Here is a 22,337-nt window from a genome sequence, read left to right on the forward strand (position 1 = left end):
AAGCTATTCAAACGCTGGTAGCTCAGGTGACCGACCTGTCCGCCCAACTCCAGCACCTGAGAACCGAGGTCAACAGTCTGCCTATTGCAGCACCGCTGGTCTCCTCTGCCCCTGCGTCCAATAGCGGCTCAAGTGAACCCCGCCTGCCACCACCTGCCCCATATGCTGGTGAGCCACAGTTGTGTCGAGCCTTTTTAACTAAATGCTCAATGTTTTTCTCTCTCCAGTCATCGATTTACGCTACGGAACAGTCCAAAGTAGCGCTGGTAATGACTTCACTGACTGGAAAGGCGTCATTATGGGGCACGGCGGTCTGGGAAAACAAGCATCCATGCGTCACTTCCTTTCAAGCACTCTCAGATGAGATGAAACAAGTGTTCGACCATGCAGTCATATGTTGAGAGGCGGCTCGAGTTCTAGCGGATCTTCGTCAGGGGCATCATTCTGTTAACGATTACTCTATCGAGTTCCACACCCTGGCTGCGGAGTGCAAGTGGAACCGGGAGGCTCAATGGGACATGTTTCTACACGGGCTGGCTGAACGCATCCAGAGGGAAATTTTCACGCTGGAACTTCCCCCCCCGATCTTGATGGATTAAGCATGTTGGCCATTCGAGTTGATGCCCGTCTGCAACGCCGAAACCAATGTATTTTTCAGACTTTAGTCCCTGAAATATCCGAGCTTTTAGCCGCCGGGGTAAACGCGGTCAGGCCCGCCTTCGACCCGGAGCCTATGCAGGTGGGCAGGGCTCGACTGTCTCGGGAGGAGAAGGACCGTCGGAGAGATAGTGGACTGTGTTTATACTGTGGTGCTGCGGGTCACCTCGCAGCCAGATGTCCAGTAAAAGGCCAAGCCCGGCCGTAGAACCGAGGTTATAGTCGGGTGCATTGTCTGTAGAGGAATCCTCTGCCTCAACTCTCCTTCCGGTTCGATTACTAATGGCATCCAGCACCCACTCCTGTCAGACGTTGGTGGATTCAGGAGCCGAAGGTCATGTCCTGGATAGAAGTTTGGCCTTGCATTTACAACTGCCTATTTTTCCCTTAAAGAATGAGGTCATGGTGAACGCTCTTAAATGGACAGAGACTACCTGCCATTACACACATCACTGGTCCGGTCATGCTCATTACTTCAGGGAATCACTCGGAAGAGATCTGATTTCTGCTCACGAACTCCCCACTCATTCCTGTCGTCTTGGGTCACCCCTGGCTGGTCCTCCACAACCCCTCGTGTGGTCTGGGGCCGCAACTCCATTGCTGCATGGAGCGATTATTGTCATTCCTCCTTTCTTATGCCTGCCTGTTCATCCATGTCCTGTTCTGTGTTTCAGGGGGAGCCGATGGACTTGTCTAACGTGCCTACGGAGTACTCTGACCTGAAGGAAGTGTTCAGTAAGTCCCAGGCTGCTTCTCTTCCTCCTTCCTGCCCTAGATTTATTACCAGGTATGTCTCCGCCGAAGGGCAAGTTATATTCTCTGTAAGCTTCCTGAAAGGGAGGCCATGGAGAAATATATTTCTGATTCTCTAGCAGCTGGGATCTAGTTATGATATTGCTGGGGACTACTTTCAGGTGCTGCGTAATATCACTGCGCCTGCTGCACCCATGGTACGGCAGCAAAGTTCCTTGATTATTACGCCGGAACGAGAGTATAGTTCCTAGCCATATATGCCTAGAAAATCGCAACATTTAATTTTCCGTTGGAAAATTTTAAGTAGCCTATACTAAATTTCAACTTCATTGCCAGAGATATATGACACTGAAGTACATTGAAATGGCACTTAAGTATGTTTTAGTTCACATTAATTGCTTATTCAGAAGTACACATTTACCATATTTCAAAGTACATATAAAATACACTAAAGTCCCACTTAAGTGGTTCAAAACATATCACTCAAATGTTCAACTAATTGGATTTAATGTAATTTTAAACTGTAATGTATTTTAAATCAATTACAAATAATATACATTTAGGTGGTCGAAAACATTACATTTAATTTACACTCAAGTGTATTGTCAACTGACATTAAAGTATATTTTAGTTAACATTAATTGCTTGTCAGTACATTAGTGCAGGGGTTTTCAACCTTTTAGGACATGCGCCCCCCTAAGTTTGTCTAATTTCACTCGCGCCCCCCCCCGCGCGAGCCCAAAGTGTGCGAATATCATTCACATATTGTTTGCTGCGTTTCCAGTGCGTAGCATTAAGAAACATAAAAATATAACCAGTTTACCTGATTCAGTGTGATGGCTGAGACAGGACACTAAACTGTATTAAAGATTTTCAGTCAAGAATAGTGAGTGATTTTTCTCTTTGCGTTTTGTTAACGTTACATGACTAGTTCCCCCAAAAATAAGTATTCTGTCATCTGTCTGTCAATTCTGTCATAATGTTTTATTTTTATACCATCATTTACTCAAAAGTTGTTTTAAACCTGAATGAGTTTCTTTCTTCTGCTGAACATAAATACTATTTTGAAGGTGGAAAACCAAACAGTTGCTGGTCCTCAGTGACTTCCATAGGATTTTTCTTTCCTACTATCAAATTCAATGTGGACCAGCAACTGTTTGGTTACCCTCATTCTTCAAAATATCTTATTTTGGGTTCAGCACAAGAAATTAATAGAGGTTTGGGACAACGTGAGTGAGTAAATAATGACAGAAATTAAAATTTAGGGTGAATTATCCCTTTAATGACAGTCGACAGCATGTTTAGTGTCCTGTCTCTTTAAGAGCTGCACGCATCTAATATACAGGCACGCATCCGTTTCTCTCTTAACTATTTACTTTCATTTTAGAGATAACCAACTGAGTCTGTATGTAAACCTTGTGTGTTTTGACAGTATTAGCGCAAAAGATAAGTTAGTTGAGTAATCTGGCGCTGTTAGACAGGCTTTTTAGTGCGCGTGCTTCAGGTGTATGCGCTCAGAAAAAGGGCACCTCAGACCAGCGCGCGAATTAAACATTTAACCAGCAAGGCTTGTGTGCAAATAATGTACTTTTGCGATCGCGAATAAGTGCAGTGTCCTGTCAGAGTAACTCTACTGCTGTATGTGGTGTTGTACAGTATATAGAGACGGAGGCGCCAGAACTGTATTTGACAGAATGTGTGCTTAAGCACGATACTACGATATTTCTTCAAAAGCAGATCGTGGAGACATTTTTATCGTCCACGATCAAAAATCGTCATATCGCACACCCCTATTTTACACCATTCTCACTGTCGCCGAACAGCAGGAGTCAGATTGCCCCCTAGCGGATGGCTGAAGAATTGAAAGCTCGTATTCATAAATCTTCAAGGCAATGTCTCTGAATTAATTGATGCTCGCGCCCCCCTTGACAGGTGCTGTGATCAGTGCAATGGATGATGGGAAATGCAGTCCGTGGGTGACGTGCAACAGTTAGTGTGGTGCAAGAGTCAATGTGGTGAGCGAGTGACCTCTGGTGGTGAGTAAATGGAAGTTCATAGACCAGATTAAGCAATTATGAAAGTACATATGAAGATGTACTAAAAACTCCCACTTAAGTGGTTTAAAAAAAATCAATGAAAAGTTCAATTTATTACATTTAATATCACTTTAAAATGTGATACATTTGAAATTAGTTACAAATACAATGTATTTAAGCGTTGAAAATAGTATATTTAATTTGCACTCACGTTTGTTCTTTTAAAGTATATTATTTCTGCAATAAGTACACTTTATAAAAGTATACTTAAGTGCACTTCTTTTTCACAAGGATTGTCACAAGTCCATTTTTTTCTATTTCTGTTACTTTTGCTATTTACAAACTTAATACAATGATTTGGTATTACCTGTTTTGTGCTAAGAAATAAGTCTCCTAATAGTTCTCTCCCAAGTGGTTTCTTTATTGTCAACATTAAGTCTGAGAATGATTCAGTGGTCTATATATATGCACTTTTAAGTGTAAAGAAATGACTTCTCTTTAAAAGCTTTGATTCAACATATCTGTTGATGAAAAATTGCCTTAAACTTACTCCATACTTTTTTTAGTAACTGTCAGGAGAGTGTACTCATTTTTTCAGCACAACGTTTTATCACTTTGATAAGAAAATAATATTTTCCTGAATAATTTTGACTTGCTTCTTTGGTAATTGATCAAGCAGACTTGCTGAAGTGTTATACTGTATCTCTAAAGAGCCATAACATGTCTTCTAAGAAAAGAGTAATTGCTGAATTTGTCAAGTTTCAGAGGACGAGTACTCATTTATGCTGTGCACTGTATTTTAACTAAATTTAGTTCTGTATCATATTCTTGATTTTTATTTTAAGTTATGAGACAGTTTTAGCCCTAATTACTACTTTACAAGTTTTCCATAATAGGGATGCTGAAATATCTCTTAGAAAAATCCCATTAATCTCTAAAGAGCTTGTTAAAATTATAATCTTCCATTAGTGACGTGTTGAAATGCCATACTGGGGACGTTTTAAAGGGGTCATCGGATGCAAAATTCACTTTTACATGTTGTTTGAACATAAATGTGTGTTTGCAGTGTTTGTACACAAGCACTCTATAATGATAAAAATCCACTCAGTGTTTTTTTTTTTTAATCCCTATAAAAAATATCCCCTTTCTCAAGTCAAGCCGTTTTCTGCGGATTCTGCGTGCTCCGCACCCAGGCAGACCACGCACAAATCGTGTGTGTCCTCGCTCGTGATATAGCGAGGGCAAGGATGCACACACGACTTAAAACGTGGTCTGAAAGATGCTTGGCTGTGTGATGTCACACAGACCCAGGCGCCTCCCACAATTGTTGATTTGACACTAGCGTTTTACCTTAGACCTACCCTGAGTGAGCTGTCATCAGTCCGCCATCGTTTCGACGAGAAGTATACAAGAATGTATCCCAAGAGAATGAGGCGCTTTGCTGTTGTATGTAATAACGAGCATAGCAGTTGTTATATACTCGACATCTGACCCGCTGAAGACCCAGTGGATTACTTTTGTTTTTGAAGGGAATGCATCCCCCCAATTTCACCAGTGGAAGGGACTTAATGACTTGGAGAGGATCTGCAAAGAGGAGTGGGACAAAATCCCTCCTGAGATGTGTGCAAACCTGGTGGCCAACTACAAGAAATGTCTGACCTCTGTGATTGCCAACAAGGGTTTTTCCACCAAGTACTAAGTCATGTTTTGTGAAGGGGTCAAATACTTATTTCACTCATTAAAATACAAATCAATTTATAACTTTTTGGAAATGCATTTTTCTAGATTTTTTGTTGTTGTTGTTATTCTGTCTCTCACTGTTCAAATAAACCTACCATTAACATTATAGACTGATCATTTCTTTGTCAGTGGCCAAACGTACAAAATCAGCAGGGGATCAAATCCTTTTTTTTTTCTTTTTTTTTTATTTGTGCATCCCACAACACAAAACTTCTAATGCCTTTTTGGGACTGACAAGCAGCTACAGCAAGAAAAAAGTAAAGGCAGACTGCTGCTTCTCACTCAGGGCTGTGTCTATGCTAATAGGGCAGAGTGCGTCACAAATGGGCAGGAATTTCTCCCTACGATGACGTGTATGTAGGGAGAATCTGGAATCACTTGTTCTGAGAGACTGTTTATGATTTATTGGCATTATAAAAAATGAGTGGGTGGATTTTTACCATTATAGCCTGGTTGTTTTCACACACTGCAGCCACAAAACTGTGTTCAAACACCTTATAAAAGTGATTTTTGCATAATAGGTCCCTTTTAGGTGCATGGTCACTAATCCTTATAGGGTAAATTTTAGTATTAACAATATTTTTGATACTAGAATTACTACTACTACTACTACTACTAATAAAAATAATAATAATTTCATGAAAATGACTTGTGTATGTAGAGAAGAAGAAAAAAAGCATTCTCTTGCTGTCTCATTTTTAATTCTTCAGCAGTCCCCAAAGCTCAGTCCTTTCATATATTGCATGTTGATGATTACGAATCAGGCTTTCTGCAGGATTTCTGCTCTCATTTAAGATTTTTTTAAGCCCTGCACAAATAAAATTAATACCATATAAATGGGATAGTGAAGTGAAGTGATGTGTGGCCAAGTATGGTGACCCATACTCGAAATTTGTGCTCTGCATTTAACTCATCCAAGTGCACACACACACAGCAGTGAACACACACACACACCGTGAACACACACCCGGAGCAGCCAATGCTGTGGCGCCCAGGGAGCAGTTGGGGGTTTGGTGCCTTGCTCAAGGGTCTCACCTCAGTCGTGGTATTGAAGGAGGAGAGAGAGCTGATTATTCACTCCCCCCACTGACAATTCCTGCCGGACCTGAGACTCGAACCCGCGACCTTCGGGTTGCAAGTACAACTCTGTATCAATTAGGCCACAACTGACCCCAGGGCTCTCTCTATCCATTAGGGCACGACTGCCCCCATAGGGCAATGTCTACAGTAACTGCAGCATATTAAACTGTAACATGACTATACAAAGCATGATACATTTCACATTTCAGCCTTTAAACCATTTTTAAGAAAATGGATGAGTCAAAAGTATTAATTATTATATTAATTTAAACAATTATTCTCAATAAATTATTATATTAATTAAAGGGGTCATCGGATGCAAAATTCACTTTACACGTTGTTTTAACATAAATGTGCATTGGAAGTGTGTGTACACATCCATCCTATAATGATAAAAAGCCACCCAGTGTTTTTTTTTTTTTTAAATCCCTAAATACTTGAACTAATAACAAAACATACTTACAGTCACTGATTCAGATGCGTCAGATTGTCATAGCAAGTCGGAATTGACCCGTTTTTTTTTTAGCCTTCGTGCATAGCCAGCCTTGTACTCTATTAGGTTTACGAAACTGTCGTCCATAAAATGCGTTGCACAAATTTGAACATTTGGGTTGTGCTGTTCTGTTGTAAATAATCTTAATGATTCCTAAATGCATCTACTTTCGGAAGGCCAAATAAAGTGCTTTTGCTTTCACCTAGAAACACACAGCGTCTCCCTGACATGGCTGCATCAAGACTACTGCGGTTACTGAAACCATGCCTTCTTTCTTTGCGTGAATATTTGGGTGGCATTACGCAAATATTTTTCGTTACGTAGACATGTGGGGGTGTGTTTGAATGAGCATTTAGGGGGGCGTGGACGAGTCTTAACTTTGATAAAGAATATCTCTTTGGGTTTGAGACTTTAGTCTTTGCAACTTTAAAGTGAAAAAGGGAAAGTGACGTGAGGCCAAGTACCGTAACTCATACTCGGAATTAGTGCTCTGCATTTATCCCATCCAAAGTGCACACACACAGCAGTGAACACACACCCGGAGCAGTGAGCAGCCATTTATGTTGCGGCGCCTGGGGAGCAGTTGGGGGTTCGGTGCCTTGCTCAAGGGTCTCACCTCAGTCGTGGTGTTGAGGGCGGAGAGAGCGCTGATTATTCACTCCCCCCACCAACAATCCCTGCCAGTCCTGAGACTCAAACCCATGACCTTTGGGTTACGAGTCCGACTCTCTAACCATTAGGCCACAACTTCCCGTTAGGGATCTCATCTATGCACAAACAGCTTGTAACACTCCAAAGAGAAAGGAAAACTTGAAATCGCATCATATGACCCCTTTAAAACAACATGGACTAGAATGGCTTGCTAAAGACAGAGCTGATTTTGACATGGTAAAAAGGTGTTTTTTACACTGTCATTGAGAAATTTCAAACAAAGTATGTTATAAACTTTTGCCGGCTTGGGTCAATGGCTACCGGTTTGGTTACCAACATTCTTCAAAATAGTGGGTGTTCACGCACATGTCTCAGCCACATCACAAAACATGATCTTTCTAACTAGGAGCAATTATAGAGCATAATTATAATTTAAGGCATTTGCCCAGTTGCCAGGGCAATGATATTCATGTGAATTATATGGAACAAACCATAAAGTGAAGGGCTGCTCTCTTCCCACCCAGTCACAGACTGTAATTAGAGTGTACAGTGAAGCTCAGAGAAACCCCCCATCTGAACTACAAATAGAATGGCCTTGTAATGACTGTCAGTGCTGCGGCCAGTAGACCTGGAGCCTGTTTAGACAGCCATAAATAGGAGGTGTATTTACCAGGAGGGGCTCTTAAAGTTCCTGAGCACAGAAAACAGAGCATCACTTATAATCTACACACCTACTGCTTCATAAAAATCTTATTTTTAACATGTTCACACTCAACACTATGCAGAAATTCTTCTGACAAATAAACACACTATTTGCTGAGTATTATAACTCACAGGACTGCTGACTTTTGGCTTTGTTGGTGGACTTGTTGGATTCACACCAGACAGTGACTCCATCATTCATCAGCTTTAGCATGCGCTTCCTCTTCCAGCGTGGAGAACGCACCTTCGTCATAGAGGACCCCTGCAGCATCCTCTTCACATCATCATCATCCTGGACCCCTGCAGAGTTCATTAATAAGTCTAATGATTGTGGCACTCTAAAAATCATTTGCATTTGAACCAGCATTTATTCAGAGCAGATTAATTAAATCAAAACAAGTCTGCATATTCACAAATTAGCATGTAACCATAATAAAACCTAATGTGAGTGAAAGCAAAAAGAATTTCACCACATTTTTACCAATGTTTTGTGTGGCTTAAAACAGCAATAAATCCATTGGCTCAAAATCCAGAAAGAAAGAAAGAAAGAAAGAAAGAAAACTTGAACTGCATACATTTTGTATAAAAAAGGACCACTGTACAACAGCACAAGTTACAAAATGTTAAAAGTTTACAATCTAATAAAAACACCATTGCAGCTTCAACAATACAGTGTATTTATTATAACAATGTTTAAAGCTTGCTCAAAAGTCCATATCTGCTCAGCTCTGGCAAAGGAACAACAAATCGAGACATTGTAGAATATAAATATATATATATATATATGTGTGTGTGTGTGTGTGACCCTGGACCACAAAACCAGTCTTAAGTCGCTGGGGTATATTTGTATCAATAGCCAAAAATACATTGTATGGGTCAAAATTACTGATTTTTCTTTTATGCCAAAAATCATTAGGATATTAAGTAAAGATCATGTTCCATGAAGATATTTTGTAAATGTCCTACTGTAAATATATTAAAACTTATTTTTTTATTAGTAGCATGCATTCCTATCAGTGTTGGGGGAAACGCATTACAAGTAACGCGAGTTACGTAATAATATTACTTTTTTCAAGTAACTAGTAAAGTAATGCATTACTTTTTAATTTACAAGAAAATATCTGAGTTACTTTTTCAAAAAAGTAACGCCAGTTACTTTTTCCCCATTTATTGACTGACAGTGTGCTGTGTGAACATGCTGTTACTATAGATCTAAACTAAATGTGAATGTGCATGAATTCATCCCACTCGCAAAAAACAGATTTAGTATTCATCAAAATGAATTAAAACAGTGAAATGCAAACTCAGAATATGACGCAAACTGCAATAATTAAATATGTTAAACAACACAAATGTATCTAATCCCATTTTATTAACCAATGTCTTTGCTGCTGACCTTTGATGATCCAGTTCAACCATACTAATAAGCAAAAATGACTTTAGATAAACTAACAATTATGCTTCATTGTTTTTTTATTGCTGAAGAGTGTTAAACCTTCTTATCCTGAGTTTTACTTTACAAACGTGAATGTACTTTTCCTTCACAAGATACAGGGCTTTTACATTTGTATTAATGTAATTTCTTGTATTAAAAACAATCAAGCCCTGCTCATATTTAAAAAGTAACGCAAAAGTAACGTAACGCATTACTTTCCATAAAAAGTAGCTAAGTAACGTAATTAGTTACTTTTTTAGGGAGTAACGCAATATTGTAATGCATTACATTTAAAAGTAACTTTCCCCAACACTGATTGCTAAGAACTTCATTTGGACAACTTTAAAGGCAATTTTTATCAATATTTTTATTTGGGTGTATATATATATATATATATATATATATTATTTATTTATTTTTATTTTTTGCACCCTCAGACTACAGATTTTCAAATAGTTGTATCTCGGCCATTGTCCTATCCTAACAAACTATATGTCCAGAGTCAAACACGCGCACACACACACACACACATACATATACATTATGTATATATATATATATTCCTATACATAAGCCAAAGGACAAAGAACAACCCATAAATGTCATAAAAAGAGCCATTTTCATGACCAACTGATCAGTGAAATGAGAATTGCCCATGTGGTAGAGCCCACACAAATATGTATAACTGTGTGTGTGAAACCTAAATAATAATAATAATAATAATAATGCCTTACCCATTTTTATTAGGGGATCGTCTGGTTTAAGTTGGGACGTCCCGGCTCCATTCTTTCTCAACATGACGCAGTAGGTCGTCTTGCGTCTTAAATTGGAGAGTCTATGTGGATAAATACACGGATGGTTGTCTAGATAGTTTGTGCTGTACTGACTCTGATACAGCTCCATTTGAATATATGTCAAGAAACAGCATAGACACTGCCCCTGTCTAATGAGCTCATGAATGTTAAAGAGCTGCTACTGTTATATGACAACATTGGCTTCGTTTTTTTTTTCTTCAGTCTACGATGTACAAAAATCCTAACCTACATAAATATAACGATAGAAACTGATGTAGGTGATGTATAAACACAGATGTAGGTGCCCAGTTGTCCTATCTGTGCTCTAGAACTGAATTATTTGAAACAACGATGCATATTTATAAGAGCAGCTCGTTTAAATGGGATTAGATGACACAGATGTTATGAAGAATAAATAAAAATACAACGACTATATATTCCGTTCAAAACGTAAATACACCGACAATTTATAACAAACGGATTGATCAAGGCTGGACTACAATCTTACCAAACACTGCGCTGTGCAGACGATCATGTGCTGAGATTAGGATTAATAAAATGTCTCCCTCTAGCGATCTCACTTAAAAAAAAAAAAAAAACGGAATCTGCAATTTAACGTTTGTATTAATGTTTTTCCAGCTATTGTAATAATGATTGATGTATATTTGAACCTTACAGTGCAGTAGCCCCTGCAGAACACAAGATCTAGGGGGCAAGGTTGGATACCTCCCACCTTACATGTATCTAAACCTACCCGTCTCCACCCCCTGATCCCTAAACCCACCCATCTCCACCCCTAAACCTACCAATCTCCACCCCCTAGATGTGGCTCCAACCCCGCCCCCTGGATCTTAAATGCACCAGTAGTGAGAAACGCCATTGAAAGATGTTTAAAGGCAAACACTTAAAATAAATATTTTCTCACAAAGCTATACGCATTTAAATAAATAAATAAATCACATAAATTTATTTCAAATTAACTTGTAATTAATTGTCAAATGTATGTAAAACTGCATTTTTGTATGCTGAATTATTATTATTATTATTATATCTAAAATTTCCTCAGTTTTTTTTCTCTCTCTTTTATTTTTTTTTTATTTTTTTTATTTTTTTGGGACAGAGACCAATCATCGCCGTAATACTCCGTCACGTCACTGAACCAGGAAGTGAACTCCTGGCCGAAATTCCAAGAGGTGAAAGATCCGTTTTTTAGAAGACTGTTCTCGAACTCACTGATTGCACAAGGTGCACCGCTTTGATGAAATGTGATCGCTCGTTATACTGTCTTATTATAGTTATATGTTAGTGTTCGGGTGTAATGGCAGCAGAAGTACAGGGCAGGTGAGTTGAACCTCGCTTACTCTGCTTGACCCACTGGCTAATAACCTGAAATCATAGAGGACATAAAATCTAAGACTCCTGGAAGACTAATGATATTAAGTATGTGTGTGGGGGGCGGGGGCTTTGGGGGGTACAAGTAATCAGAGAGCACACTTTCTTCCGATACTTGATTTCTAAATTACAGAATGACATATTTGTCACCAGTGAATATAATTCACAGGTTGTCCAGTTAATGAACATTCGGCTGCAGGAACGTGGGAAAAATAGACACCATATGATATGCCAGCTCTTACAATGTCAGAGATCGAGGACTGTCAAAAAAGACGCTTCCAGGCGGCTGTCGACGTCATTCAAAGCCTACCCAAAAATGGTAGCTTTGCTCAGCATTGACAAAAATTACATTATCGACGAATGACATAATCACTGTTATGTATAACATCATCCTGTTGTAAGATATTTAAAATTTGCACAGCTTGTCATTGCAAGCATGTATGTAAAATATAATATATATATATATTATATTTATAAATATAATATTTGCATAATTTACAGCCGCTCATGACACCTGGGGTAAATTTTAAATTGCATTTGCATAGGTTCCTACAGACCCTCTTATGAAGTGATGCTGCGGTTTTATGGTCTATACAAACAGGCAGTCTGTGGCCCATGTACAGTGTCACGCCCTGGATTCTGGGACCCTGTAGGACGTTACAAATGGTAAAACTTTTAACCAGTTATAAACAGCATATTCAGTGCTATAATGTGCTCTATAAGTAAAGTTCAAGTGATGGTTTTCAGAGCCCTTAGAACATTTAAAGGACTGTTTTATTGTCATGGCATGTTTCACTGGTCTTGTGTCAGGGATGCTTGGAACCAGTTTGGAGACATGAGTCAGGAAAATGCCATGGCAGCTTATGTGAATGAAATGAAGAAAGTTGCACAAGAGGTGGGAGAGCCTCAATAATACCCAATAAATTCATAAAACAAATATGGGAATATGAGAAAATATTCTTTAAAACTAATTTGTTCAGAGTGGCAAGCAAATTTTTTTTCCCATATTAATTTGTTGTCATGTATTATTTACAGGTTATAGACACCATGCAAATCAATGAGAAGACTGCATCCTTTTTCCACTATTTTGAACCACTCTATCATGTCATTCATGATATGCCCAGGCCTCCAGAGGCACTTTTATCTCTCAGATCAGGTGTGCATTTATTTATTTTGCTAAAATACTGTATGTTCTATCTGATAAATCTATGATTTTGGTGTGCATTGTAAAGACGTAAATGCCAAAGAAGCAACTGGTGGTTGGGTGGATCATGAAGTGGAGAGGGCAACTCAAGAACCAACTCTTCAACTGGAGGACACAGGGATGGTCCCTGAAGGTGAACTTCAAACTGAGAGGACAGGTAGTGGAATGAGTATCTATAAATGAGGGATCCTGAATATTTTGCAGCCCACCAAAACACATTTTTACAATGGAAAATTTGGGTTTTAAGCTTGTACAAACAAATACTTGCAATTTTATATTGGAACCTACTGTGGCTGAAATGCACCAGTTATCACTATCCAGACATGTCTGACCCAATTTGATTTTTAAAAATGTCACTGTTGCATAAGTAATAAAAGATTGTGTGCACTATATTTCTTCTCTTTCGTCGCCAAATATGTGTGTAGAGACACCTGTGTCTGAGGTTCAGGGGCCGACTAGTGACTCAGAAAGTGAAATCTTCTGTGAATCATTGGAACAGCTGGACACTGTTAAGGTCTCAAATTTGACTAAGTCTAATTAAAATTTGTGTGACAATCTATGTCCCGCATTTTGTACACTTTTTTTTTTCTTTTCTTTTTTTGAGCTCCAGCCTGCTGCAGTGCCAGATGGTAATGCCAGTTTCCAGAATGACCATGCACACATTGAGACCTCTGGAATCCAGAAGAATCATTACAGCCCTCTCTCTCAGGTGACTCAGATCGGTGCTGGACATGGTAGTGAGGGGGCAGAAGATAATCATGGTGCTTCCAAGAGGAGGAGAACCAGAGGGAGAGAGGGGATGCAGCAGGACTGGAGGGACCCCTCCGGTAAATTTAATCTGGATTTTTAATCACACAATATAAACCTAAACCCCTTTTTGTCTTATTGTGTCACTATTACTAGTGAAACCATGTAACAATATTTTGGTACATTTTATAAAATTGTTTAAAGGAACACTCCACTTTTTTTGGAAATAGGCTCATTTTACAACTCCCAAAGAGATAAACAGTTGACTTTTACCGTTTTTGAATGCATTCAGCCGAACTCCAGGTCTGGCGGTAGCACTTTTATCTTAACTTAGCATAGATCATTGAATCGAATTAGACCGTTTAGTAAAACAGTAAAATGCTGCAAATAATTTTTTCTGCAAATAATTTTGTCTGAAATGCGATTCACACCTTTACAAAGCTTCTCTTGCGCATGCAAATTTAATTTACGCTTACGATCTTATGTACACTTTCACAGCTTTTACCCTGCACATGCAAATCTTTATGGCATCATATTACCTTCATACACTTGTTCCTTCAGAAATCATTGTAATATGATGATTTGTTACAGTGGCATGCGAAAGTTTGGGAACCCCTTGCAGAATCTGTGAAAATGTGGATAATTTTACCAAAATAAGAGAGATCATACAAAATGCATGTTATTTTTTATTTAGTACTGTCCTGAGTAAGATATTTTCCATAAAAGATGTTTACATATAGTCCACAAGACAAAATAGCTGAAATTATTAAAATAACCACATTCAAAAGTTTGGGAACCCTTGGTTCTTAATACTGTGTGTGGTTACCTGGATGATCTACGACTGTTTTTTTGTTTTGTGATGGTTGTTCATGAGTCCCTTGTTTGTTCTGAACAGTTAAACTGAGCACTGTTCTTCAGAAAAATCCTCCAGGTCCTGCAGAATCTTCAGTTTTCCAGCATCTTTTGCATATTTTAACCCTTTCCAACAGTAGGTTTTCAAAAGTGAAAACTTTTGAACAAGATGAAGATGTCCAAATTTTTCTTGTTGAAATATCATATTTTTCCATTTAGTACTGCCCTTCTGACGCGACAGAAGATACTTGCATGTTTCCTGGAAGACAAATGAAGTACAATTTACCTTGATCTTCAAATTCAAAAAGTTTTCACCCCCGGCTCTTAATGCATCGTGTTTCCTTCAGGAACATCAGTGAATGTTTGAACCTTTTTTAATTGTTGTGTTTGAGTCCCTCAATCATCCTCAGCGTGAAAAGGTGGATCTCAAAATCATACAGTTACTGTTGGAAAGGGTTCAAATATGCAAAAGATGCTGGAAAACTGAAGATTCTGCAGGACCTGGAGGATTTTTCTGAAGAACAGTGCTCAGTTTAACTGTTCAGAACAAACAAGGGACTCATGAACAACCATCACAAAACAAAAAAACAGTCGTAGATCATCCAGGTAACCACACACAGTATTAAGAACCAAGGGTTCCCAAACTTTGAATGTGGTTATTTTAATAATTTCAGCTATTTTTTTGTCTTGTGGACTATATGTAAACATCTTTTATGGAAAATATCTTACTCAGGACAGTACTAAATAAAAAATAACATGCATTTTGTATGATCTCTCTTATTTTGGTAAAATTATCCACATTTTCACAGATTCTGCAAGGGGTTCCCAAACTTTCGATCCCCACTGTATATACTCAAGAAATGAAATTACCTTCAGGTCTAAAACTGAATTCACTCAAAATATCTTAATCATCACATTATTAGTGCATATTAGTGCAAACAGACCAGTGTGATCTCAAAAGTGTGGATGGTATCCCCTACATTGAAACCAACAAAAACTTATGCATGTATGTTTTTGTTCCAGGTTATATGGCTCCCTGCAATGCTAGGTGGGCGGAGCAGCTTGCCTCAGGGGCTGGTTCAGGGCAAGGAGGCAGAGACGATTCTAAGGGTGTGCCTGACAGGTTACAGAACATCCAGGTGCAGCAGCAGATTATTCTAGCCTTACAGCAACTCAGAGAGGACATGCAGAGCGTCATGCAACGACTAGAGGTGGTTGAAGACCTTGCAACTGCAAATGTAAGGAAGCTGAATAAAATAAAAGCCAAAAAATTGCATGTTATTTGTCAAAACTGAGCAGTATAAGAATAGAATAGAGACAGAATGCTGCATGGTTTCAGTTTGCAAATATTAATTTTAATAATAAAAAAATTAAAATAAAAAAGATTTAAGAATTGAAGAAATAGCAGAAATACAAACATTTTGATCTCCAGAAAGATTAGCCATAGATGCTATAATGGCATATCTTTAAATGTCATAACTTTTTTTTTTTTTTTTGTTCTGTAAAATATTTTCTTCATTCATCTTGTATTGTTTCCACCTGTAATGATTTTGATAAGTAAATAAAAATGTACGTCTTTATTTTTATCTGTATATTTGTTTTAAGGCTCAAAGTTCACAGCGGAGATCCCATTTACACTTGACAGCTGCAGAAACGGAGGTAAAATTTAGTATGACAGACTTAGTATGAATTTCAAGACTCAACTGGTGCTTGTCACCGCTCAATCATATACTGTGTATTTTGATTAAATATGTGTAGAAAAGAGAATTCTTTAATATTTTAATTTCCATTTTACAGGAGAAATGGTGGCCATTTGACATCTCTGGACGTACATTACTGCTGTTGTTAGTGTGGCCTTTTGTGACTCAGGCACTGATCTTTCTTCTGAGACGGAGGAAGAGAAAGATTAATGTGTGCTTATGAATTTACTGTACTGAGTTCAAATTAATGTAGAAATCACAATGATAACTAATTAATTGTGACCTAGCGTTCAGTGCTTCAAATGTAGCACTTTGTTAGCATGAGGTGAAGAGAGGAAATGTTCTAATCTCATATCTCTGAAATCTGATTATTTAATCTTGCATGAACAAGATGAATGCAGTTCTTAGAGACATCCTGAAGTAAATTATTTAATTTAATGTCCATGATGTTCCATTGTAATTCTGGTTAAATGTAGCCAAGTGCAGAGACTTTGTCAATAATGTATAATATACATACTATCGTATTTTGAAAATAAGTCATGTTTATTAGTATCTCTGTGCTGATTGAAATTGACCTTGTAAATGCCAGCACCACAACAAAGGATTACAGCCCTACTGATCTTACTTGTAGGATGTTGCAGGATGCCAGCTGGCACTTTGTAGAACTGACTAAAAAAATGTATGCAATCAAAAAAAAGCCTTAAATAACTACAGGGGCCTTCACACAGGGAACATGCACAGAAGCTATCACTCTGATATGAGTAAAAGAACCAGCAACAGCATATTCAAGTCAAGTCACCTTTATTTATATAGCTCTTTTAACAATACAGATTGTGTCAAGGCACTTAACAGTATCAAATTGAAGGATAGAGTGTCAGTAATGTATAATAATAAGATTAAACACTCAATTTTCAGTTAAAGGCATTTCATTATTGAATTCAGTGATGTCATTGTCTAGCTCAGTTTAATTTAAATAGTATCTGTGAAATCAAATTGACGATAATCACTAGCATATTCTGACTATCATGTTCTATAATGAAAGAATACAAAACAAATGGATTTTATATAATGGTCATCCACTTGTTACTTTTATTAAACGTAATTTTAAAGCAGTTGTTCACAGACAAAACTTATTTGCTGGGTTTATTTTGTGTAGCTGCAACGAATGAGTTTGAATGAATATATATTCATTTAGTAATATCTAGTGGAGAAAATTAAACTAAATCCATTTCTTCAGGAATTATTATCGTTTCATATTAGATGCATTAATCTAGGTAAAACTCACGTACAGCCCCATCGACACAGTGGAATTAAACCAAGTATGGGGATTCTTTCTATGATTGTTGCCAAATAAAAAACACAATCATGATATCGCCAGTTCTTTCTGGCCCTTCAAAGTCTGTTTTGCAAATGCCTTCAGTAATTATATGATCATTTTTAGCACTACTGATAAAGATGGCAAGTTGAGTGCTATGGTAGGAATTATGCGTTTACTCTGTGTCGACAAAATGGCAGTCTTTATGAATACGAATTTTAAAAACTTAATGTAAAAAAAAATTATATCGAACAGGCCGCACTGGTTCCTTTAACAGATGCGAGGCAGCTAGCTAACTTCCCTAGCACGACTTCATTTCTGGGTGAGCCAAGCAACGGGATTTCATTTTTCAAGCATTTCCATTTATAAATAAGAGACGATGCATTGCTGTCTTCTAAAACGACTTATCTGAAAATAGAGTGAAGGCATAAATCTAATCATTTCTCTAATGCAAGAAAGCTTTGCCAACTAGCTTGTCACTAAATCCAACTGTTATAAAATATCTAGCAGAAACTGCAGGGTATTCCGAGTATTTAAATGTCTATGTGAAATAAATGTAAAATGGTTTACATGGCTTAGTTTTAACCAGTTTGCTTGTGTTAGTTTATTCACGTTAATCTAGACTCCATTATCCAGGTAGCTAACGTTAGCTAGCGAACAATCAGGTTGCTAAACAATCGTTTGCGCTCAATGCAATAAACAACCCAAGGACCTGTTTTGTTTTGTTTTTTACTTTATGTTGCGACATTTCACTTTAACAAGGGAAACAATTAAATCATTATAAACTGCAAGTTCGTCATCATCATGGATACAAACGTTACAGATTCACTTTCCACGGAGAACATACAGCTTGAAACAAGAACTACTTTTTGCTTGAGGGATGATCAATCCTCACAAGGGCTCAGGGTGTGTCTTTAAATGTTAGGGTAGAGATGCAAAGTAACCAAACGCGATATTGTGTACCACAACGTGTGCTTTCTAAATACAATACGACATCAACATAATCTGTAGAGTTATTTCTTTGTAAATAGGTGAACGTTTAATGCATCGTAGAATGGGGCGGATGTTTCTACCTGCTGCGGCCATGCTTGGTAGCGTCCACTAGAGCGACCGGGACAGCTTTCGTTTTGATTGACAATGAAAACTACCAATCAGAATGCTTCAATTGGACAGTACGCCCCCAAAAAACTTTTTATCCAGTGAAAATTGCGAGAGGGCGTAGCCCGCTCGGGACCGAAAACTGTCGTTGGATTGTGGGTAATGGAGGTTTTACGGCAGAGACTGTTGTGTGCAAATGACTAGCGGGACTTCAAGTCCCACAAAGCAGGAAAAAACTGGAGGACTGGCCGCATGCGCCTTTACGCGGGGGAGGTAATAAATTCAGAAGCCCCAGTCCTCTCCGTATCAGAAGCGAATTGGAGTTTGCACTGGAGGGAAATGTTCTCGTACCCGTCAAGAAACCAAGTCAATAGTGGACGGAACAGAAAGAGTTCACATTAACAGTCTTAGATAGCATAATAACTCAAACACGAGATTGGAGTTGAACGGTGAGGTAACTCAAATTGACTTAATGCGAGTTTGTTCATGCGGTTTCTTATGTTAAAATGTTCGTTCACTTAAAAAAAAAAAAAAAAAAAAAAGCTTTTTCCTTTGTGTTTGGTGAATTGTTTTAAATTACAGCGGTCAGGAATCTGATTTCTATTCATACTTCAATTTAGAAGAGTGTCCCTCATCTCACTGATCACAAACTTGTATCTTCTTCAGGTGGGAGTGTACAGTTATGGAGCTTATTAAAGAAGAAGCTGCACTGGAGGATGACAGCAGAGGGCGGCAGAGGGGTGGTCTGACAAGTGTCGTCTCCTCGAAACAAGTGCAAAGCAAGCAGCTGGATATCTGTCCGGGTTTGGTGTCTGGAGATACACATCCTATGTGCCGCGGCCGGGATAGGAGTGATCCGGAGCCCAAGGCTGGTGACGCAGCAAGTGACGACGGCTTTCCTACGGACGAAACAAATAAGAGAGACTCTGGTTGCACGACAGTAAACGCCGAGGGGCTGTCAGATGGCCGCCAGGGCAAGAAGAAACACCGGCGGCGGCCCTCCAAGAAGAAGCGCCGCTGGAAGCCTTACTTCAAATTAACCTGGGAGGAGAAGAAAGAGCTAGATGAACGCGAGACCGCCCGTGCATCGCGGGTGCGCGCTGAGATGTTCGCCAAAGGTCTGCCCGTTGCCCCATACAACACCACCCAGTTCCTGATGGAGGAGCACGACCGTGAAGAACCTGACCTCAACACGGAGCTTGGCGGCAGAAAATCCGGGGCGATCCGCTCCGATGACACGGCCAGTGAAGATGAGAATTTTGAGGGCGAAGATGAAGACGAGGAAGAGGGCGGCGGTGGCGGCGGCGGCGGCGAAGGCAGCGACGGTATGGGCAGACCAGGGCACGCAGGCGGAGAGTTTTTGCAGAGAGACTTTTCTGAGACCTATGAGCGGTACCACGTCGAGACTCTCCAAAATATGTCTAAACAAGAACTGGTTAGGGAATACCTGGAGCTGGAGAAGTGTATGTCACGGTTAGAGGAGGAGAACAACTGGCTTCGCCACGTCCGGAGAAACCCCGAGTGCCCAGCAGACGGCACCGGCGTTCAGCGCGTGCGGGAACTGGAGATTGAGGTGGAGAGACTGAGAGCCGAGAATAACGAGTTATTACTCAAAACCCCTAAAAGTAAAGGGCCAGGATTCAACCAGTCTCAGTCGTGCTGAATCAAAGTTTTATTTCTGTTGTATGTCAAATCGTTGCACTGTCTTATTGTAAACAGCATCTCTGTGGTAGCTAATAACGTTTCTCAGCCTTTGCCATCAGAAGGTTTTTTGTTAGTTTGTTTGTTTCTGACAGATAATTTTATAAAAATATTTTATGCAGTCCCACATATTTGGTCAGTCCACACAATAATATACGTTCGTGATTTGTACAATTAAATTGACAAAACGAATAGCCTACAATGTTATGTATAAAATTTAAAGAACGATCAGGAACTACTCTTAAGTTTCCTTGAGTATTTGCCATAACCTCACAAATTGCATCAGCTAATTTAAGTTTTGTCAATTTACCATAATCATTGAATATTTAAACTTGCATTTAATTTAAAAACAGCAAACGTGGAGCGCTTTAGATTCATATTTGTTGGCGCAGATGCTTCAGTGTGTTAATGCATGATAAGACAGTATGTTGTAAACAGTGGAAAACCGTTATTGGTGTTTTGCTCAAATATTGATTAAATTATTTCTTATTTTAGTTCTAATTTTGTCTTATGTTGCCTGTTGTATTCTCTGTCTTTACATTATAAATATCCAAAACTTAATTCTGAGGAGTCATTTTCAATTCTTCTGCAACCAGTTATCAAAAACACTTTTCAAGTGAACTTGCAAAAGTTTTTGCATAGAACTAAAATGACTAATCTATTTAAAACCTTGAAATATCTAATAAGTAAATGAAAGTGTGATGTATAAGTATGGAAAATGTGCTAAATGATTCATTTAATTTTGTCAGAATATTGTTTTAATGTAGAAAATATAATCAATATGACCATGAGATTGTTTTGTAAGCAAATATGAATGCAGTCGGGTTCCAGCCCCTTCAGGATTTGGATCCCTGTGTTAATATGAAATTTCTACACTTTCTCACTAACCTCTCAGATAGATCTCTGGCTTTCTGCCTTTTACAAAAATCGTTAAATCATTAATGGCTGCAAAGTTATAGAAAAACTTTGATCAGAGGGTTTGATCTGGTATCTTATCAAAGACCCTTCATGTAGTTTTTACAGAACCTACCTATGTTGCATTTAGTGTAAAACACTGATCAAAGTTTGATCAATTATATCATAGCTAATTATATCATAGCTAACCTACAGAGGTTAACATTTCATATGTGCTGATAAACCCAATTTTTTTTTATATTGTGTAGGTCTTGCACACATGCACTCCACACAGAAAGACATTTCTGTGCAAGACACAGAAAGAAGACATTATTTATATAACAGCACAAAGGTAAACCAGTATACAGCCTTTTGCACTATTAAAAAAAAAAAAGAAAATTCTTAATATTATATATTCTATCATATTTAGCATTTGAACATTTGAGGATTACTTAACAATGCTTTGTATTTGTTACAAAAGTTGGTCCACACAATCACCCGTACACTGTATGTATATGCAAAAGGTGAGTATGACATTCAGTATACATTAAATAGGGATTAGATTAGTTTACAAACACGCTTCCTGGGGCCTGTACCATGAAGCTGGATTTTCTGGCTAGCCAGGTAAGTTTCCGTTTAGTTTGCACCAATCCTGGGTTTTAGGTACCATGAAAGTGGCTTGGCTTTTAGCTGCGTTCATTCCCATAGAAACTTACACTGCATGGCTAACCTGCTCAGGGGCCTGTACCATGATGGTAGATGAATACATTCAGAGTATCAGGATTAGTTTTGAGTTGACAAAACCAAATCACTCCAATCTGGCTTTGTTGGTACCATGATGCTGATCATCAACTTTCTTTGCCAACTCAGACTTTGATCCTGAGTTTGTGGAGCACGTGCACATGAATGTGAGACATCACTGCCAATCACGAGCCTTGGTTAAAGGTTAAAGGATTGAAGAATATGATGAATTTAAATGCATTGAAACACAATGAAAAAATTACTTGTTCATGAAAGAGGACAAATAAAATAAATTATCTTGCTTTATCAGTGCAGCCACAAGTGAAACTTAAGTTAGTTTATATAGTTGGAA

General features: G+C 38.5%; 3 protein-coding genes across 11 annotated transcripts in view; 2 read left to right on the forward strand and 1 right to left on the reverse strand.

Moving 5' to 3' along the window:
- Positions 1-11,083, reverse strand: part of plcd3b (phospholipase C, delta 3b) — a gene marked incomplete at its 3' end in the record, with an annotated part of 123,357 nt that extends 112,274 nt beyond the window's left edge. Inside the window, exons 1-3 of the mRNA XM_079389106.1 lie at positions 10,850-11,083; positions 10,282-10,382; positions 8,245-8,412 (exon numbers count right to left, since the gene is read on the reverse strand). Of these exons, the coding sequence (XP_079245232.1) occupies positions 8,245-8,412; positions 10,282-10,345 (232 nt within the window). The 5' untranslated portion in view covers positions 10,346-10,382; positions 10,850-11,083. The remainder of the gene's footprint in view (positions 1-8,244; positions 8,413-10,281; positions 10,383-10,849) is intronic.
- Positions 11,084-11,486: 403 nt separating this feature from the next.
- On the forward strand, positions 11,487-19,098 carry acbd4 (acyl-CoA binding domain containing 4). Of its 8 annotated transcripts, none has more exons than XM_079389564.1 (11): positions 11,487-11,682; positions 11,903-12,052; positions 12,279-12,399; positions 12,544-12,628; positions 12,769-12,889; positions 12,966-13,094; positions 13,363-13,451; positions 13,542-13,764; positions 15,560-15,774; positions 16,142-16,195; positions 16,334-19,098. In XM_079389564.1, exons 2-11 carry the CDS (start codon positions 11,962-11,964, stop codon positions 16,457-16,459), a joined length of 1,254 nt encoding a protein of 417 aa, XP_079245690.1. In that variant the 5' UTR covers positions 11,487-11,682; positions 11,903-11,961; the 3' UTR covers positions 16,460-19,098. The 8 variants fall into 8 exon arrangements, with proteins under 8 accessions (XP_079245690.1, XP_079245691.1, XP_079245692.1 ...); XM_079389565.1 differs by having other exon boundaries at positions 13,548-13,764; XM_079389566.1 differs by having other exon boundaries at positions 12,966-13,070.
- On the forward strand, positions 18,805-21,626 carry LOC306852599 (protein HEXIM1-like). 2 transcript variants are annotated; one of them, XM_079389573.1, is made up of 2 exons: positions 18,805-19,098; positions 19,316-21,626. In XM_079389573.1, exon 2 carries the CDS (start codon positions 19,332-19,334, stop codon positions 20,310-20,312), a length of 981 nt encoding a protein of 326 aa, XP_079245699.1. In that variant the 5' UTR covers positions 18,805-19,098; positions 19,316-19,331; the 3' UTR covers positions 20,313-21,626. The 2 variants fall into 2 exon arrangements, with proteins under 2 accessions (XP_079245699.1, XP_079245700.1); XM_079389574.1 differs by having other exon boundaries at positions 18,955-19,103.
- The last annotated feature ends 711 nt before the right edge of the window (positions 21,627-22,337 follow it).

Source organism: Barbus barbus (genome assembly GCF_936440315.1).
Source record: "Barbus barbus genome assembly, chromosome: 32".
NCBI lineage: Eukaryota > Metazoa > Chordata > Actinopteri > Cypriniformes > Cyprinidae > Barbus > Barbus barbus.

Coding starts and splice junctions, on each gene's coding strand:
- acbd4 (XM_079389564.1), top strand. CDS start 11,962: ATGCCAGCTCTTACAATGTCAGAGATCGAGGACTGTCAAAAAAGACGC. Junction 12,053..12,278: donor TCAAAGCCTACCCAAAAATG/GTAGCTTTGCTC, acceptor GCATTTGCATAG/GTTCCTACAGACCCTCTTAT. Junction 15,775..16,141: donor AAGACCTTGCAACTGCAAAT/GTAAGGAAGCTG, acceptor ATTTGTTTTAAG/GCTCAAAGTTCACAGCGGAG.
- LOC306852599 (XM_079389573.1), top strand. CDS start 19,332: ATGGAGCTTATTAAAGAAGAAGCTGCACTGGAGGATGACAGCAGAGGG.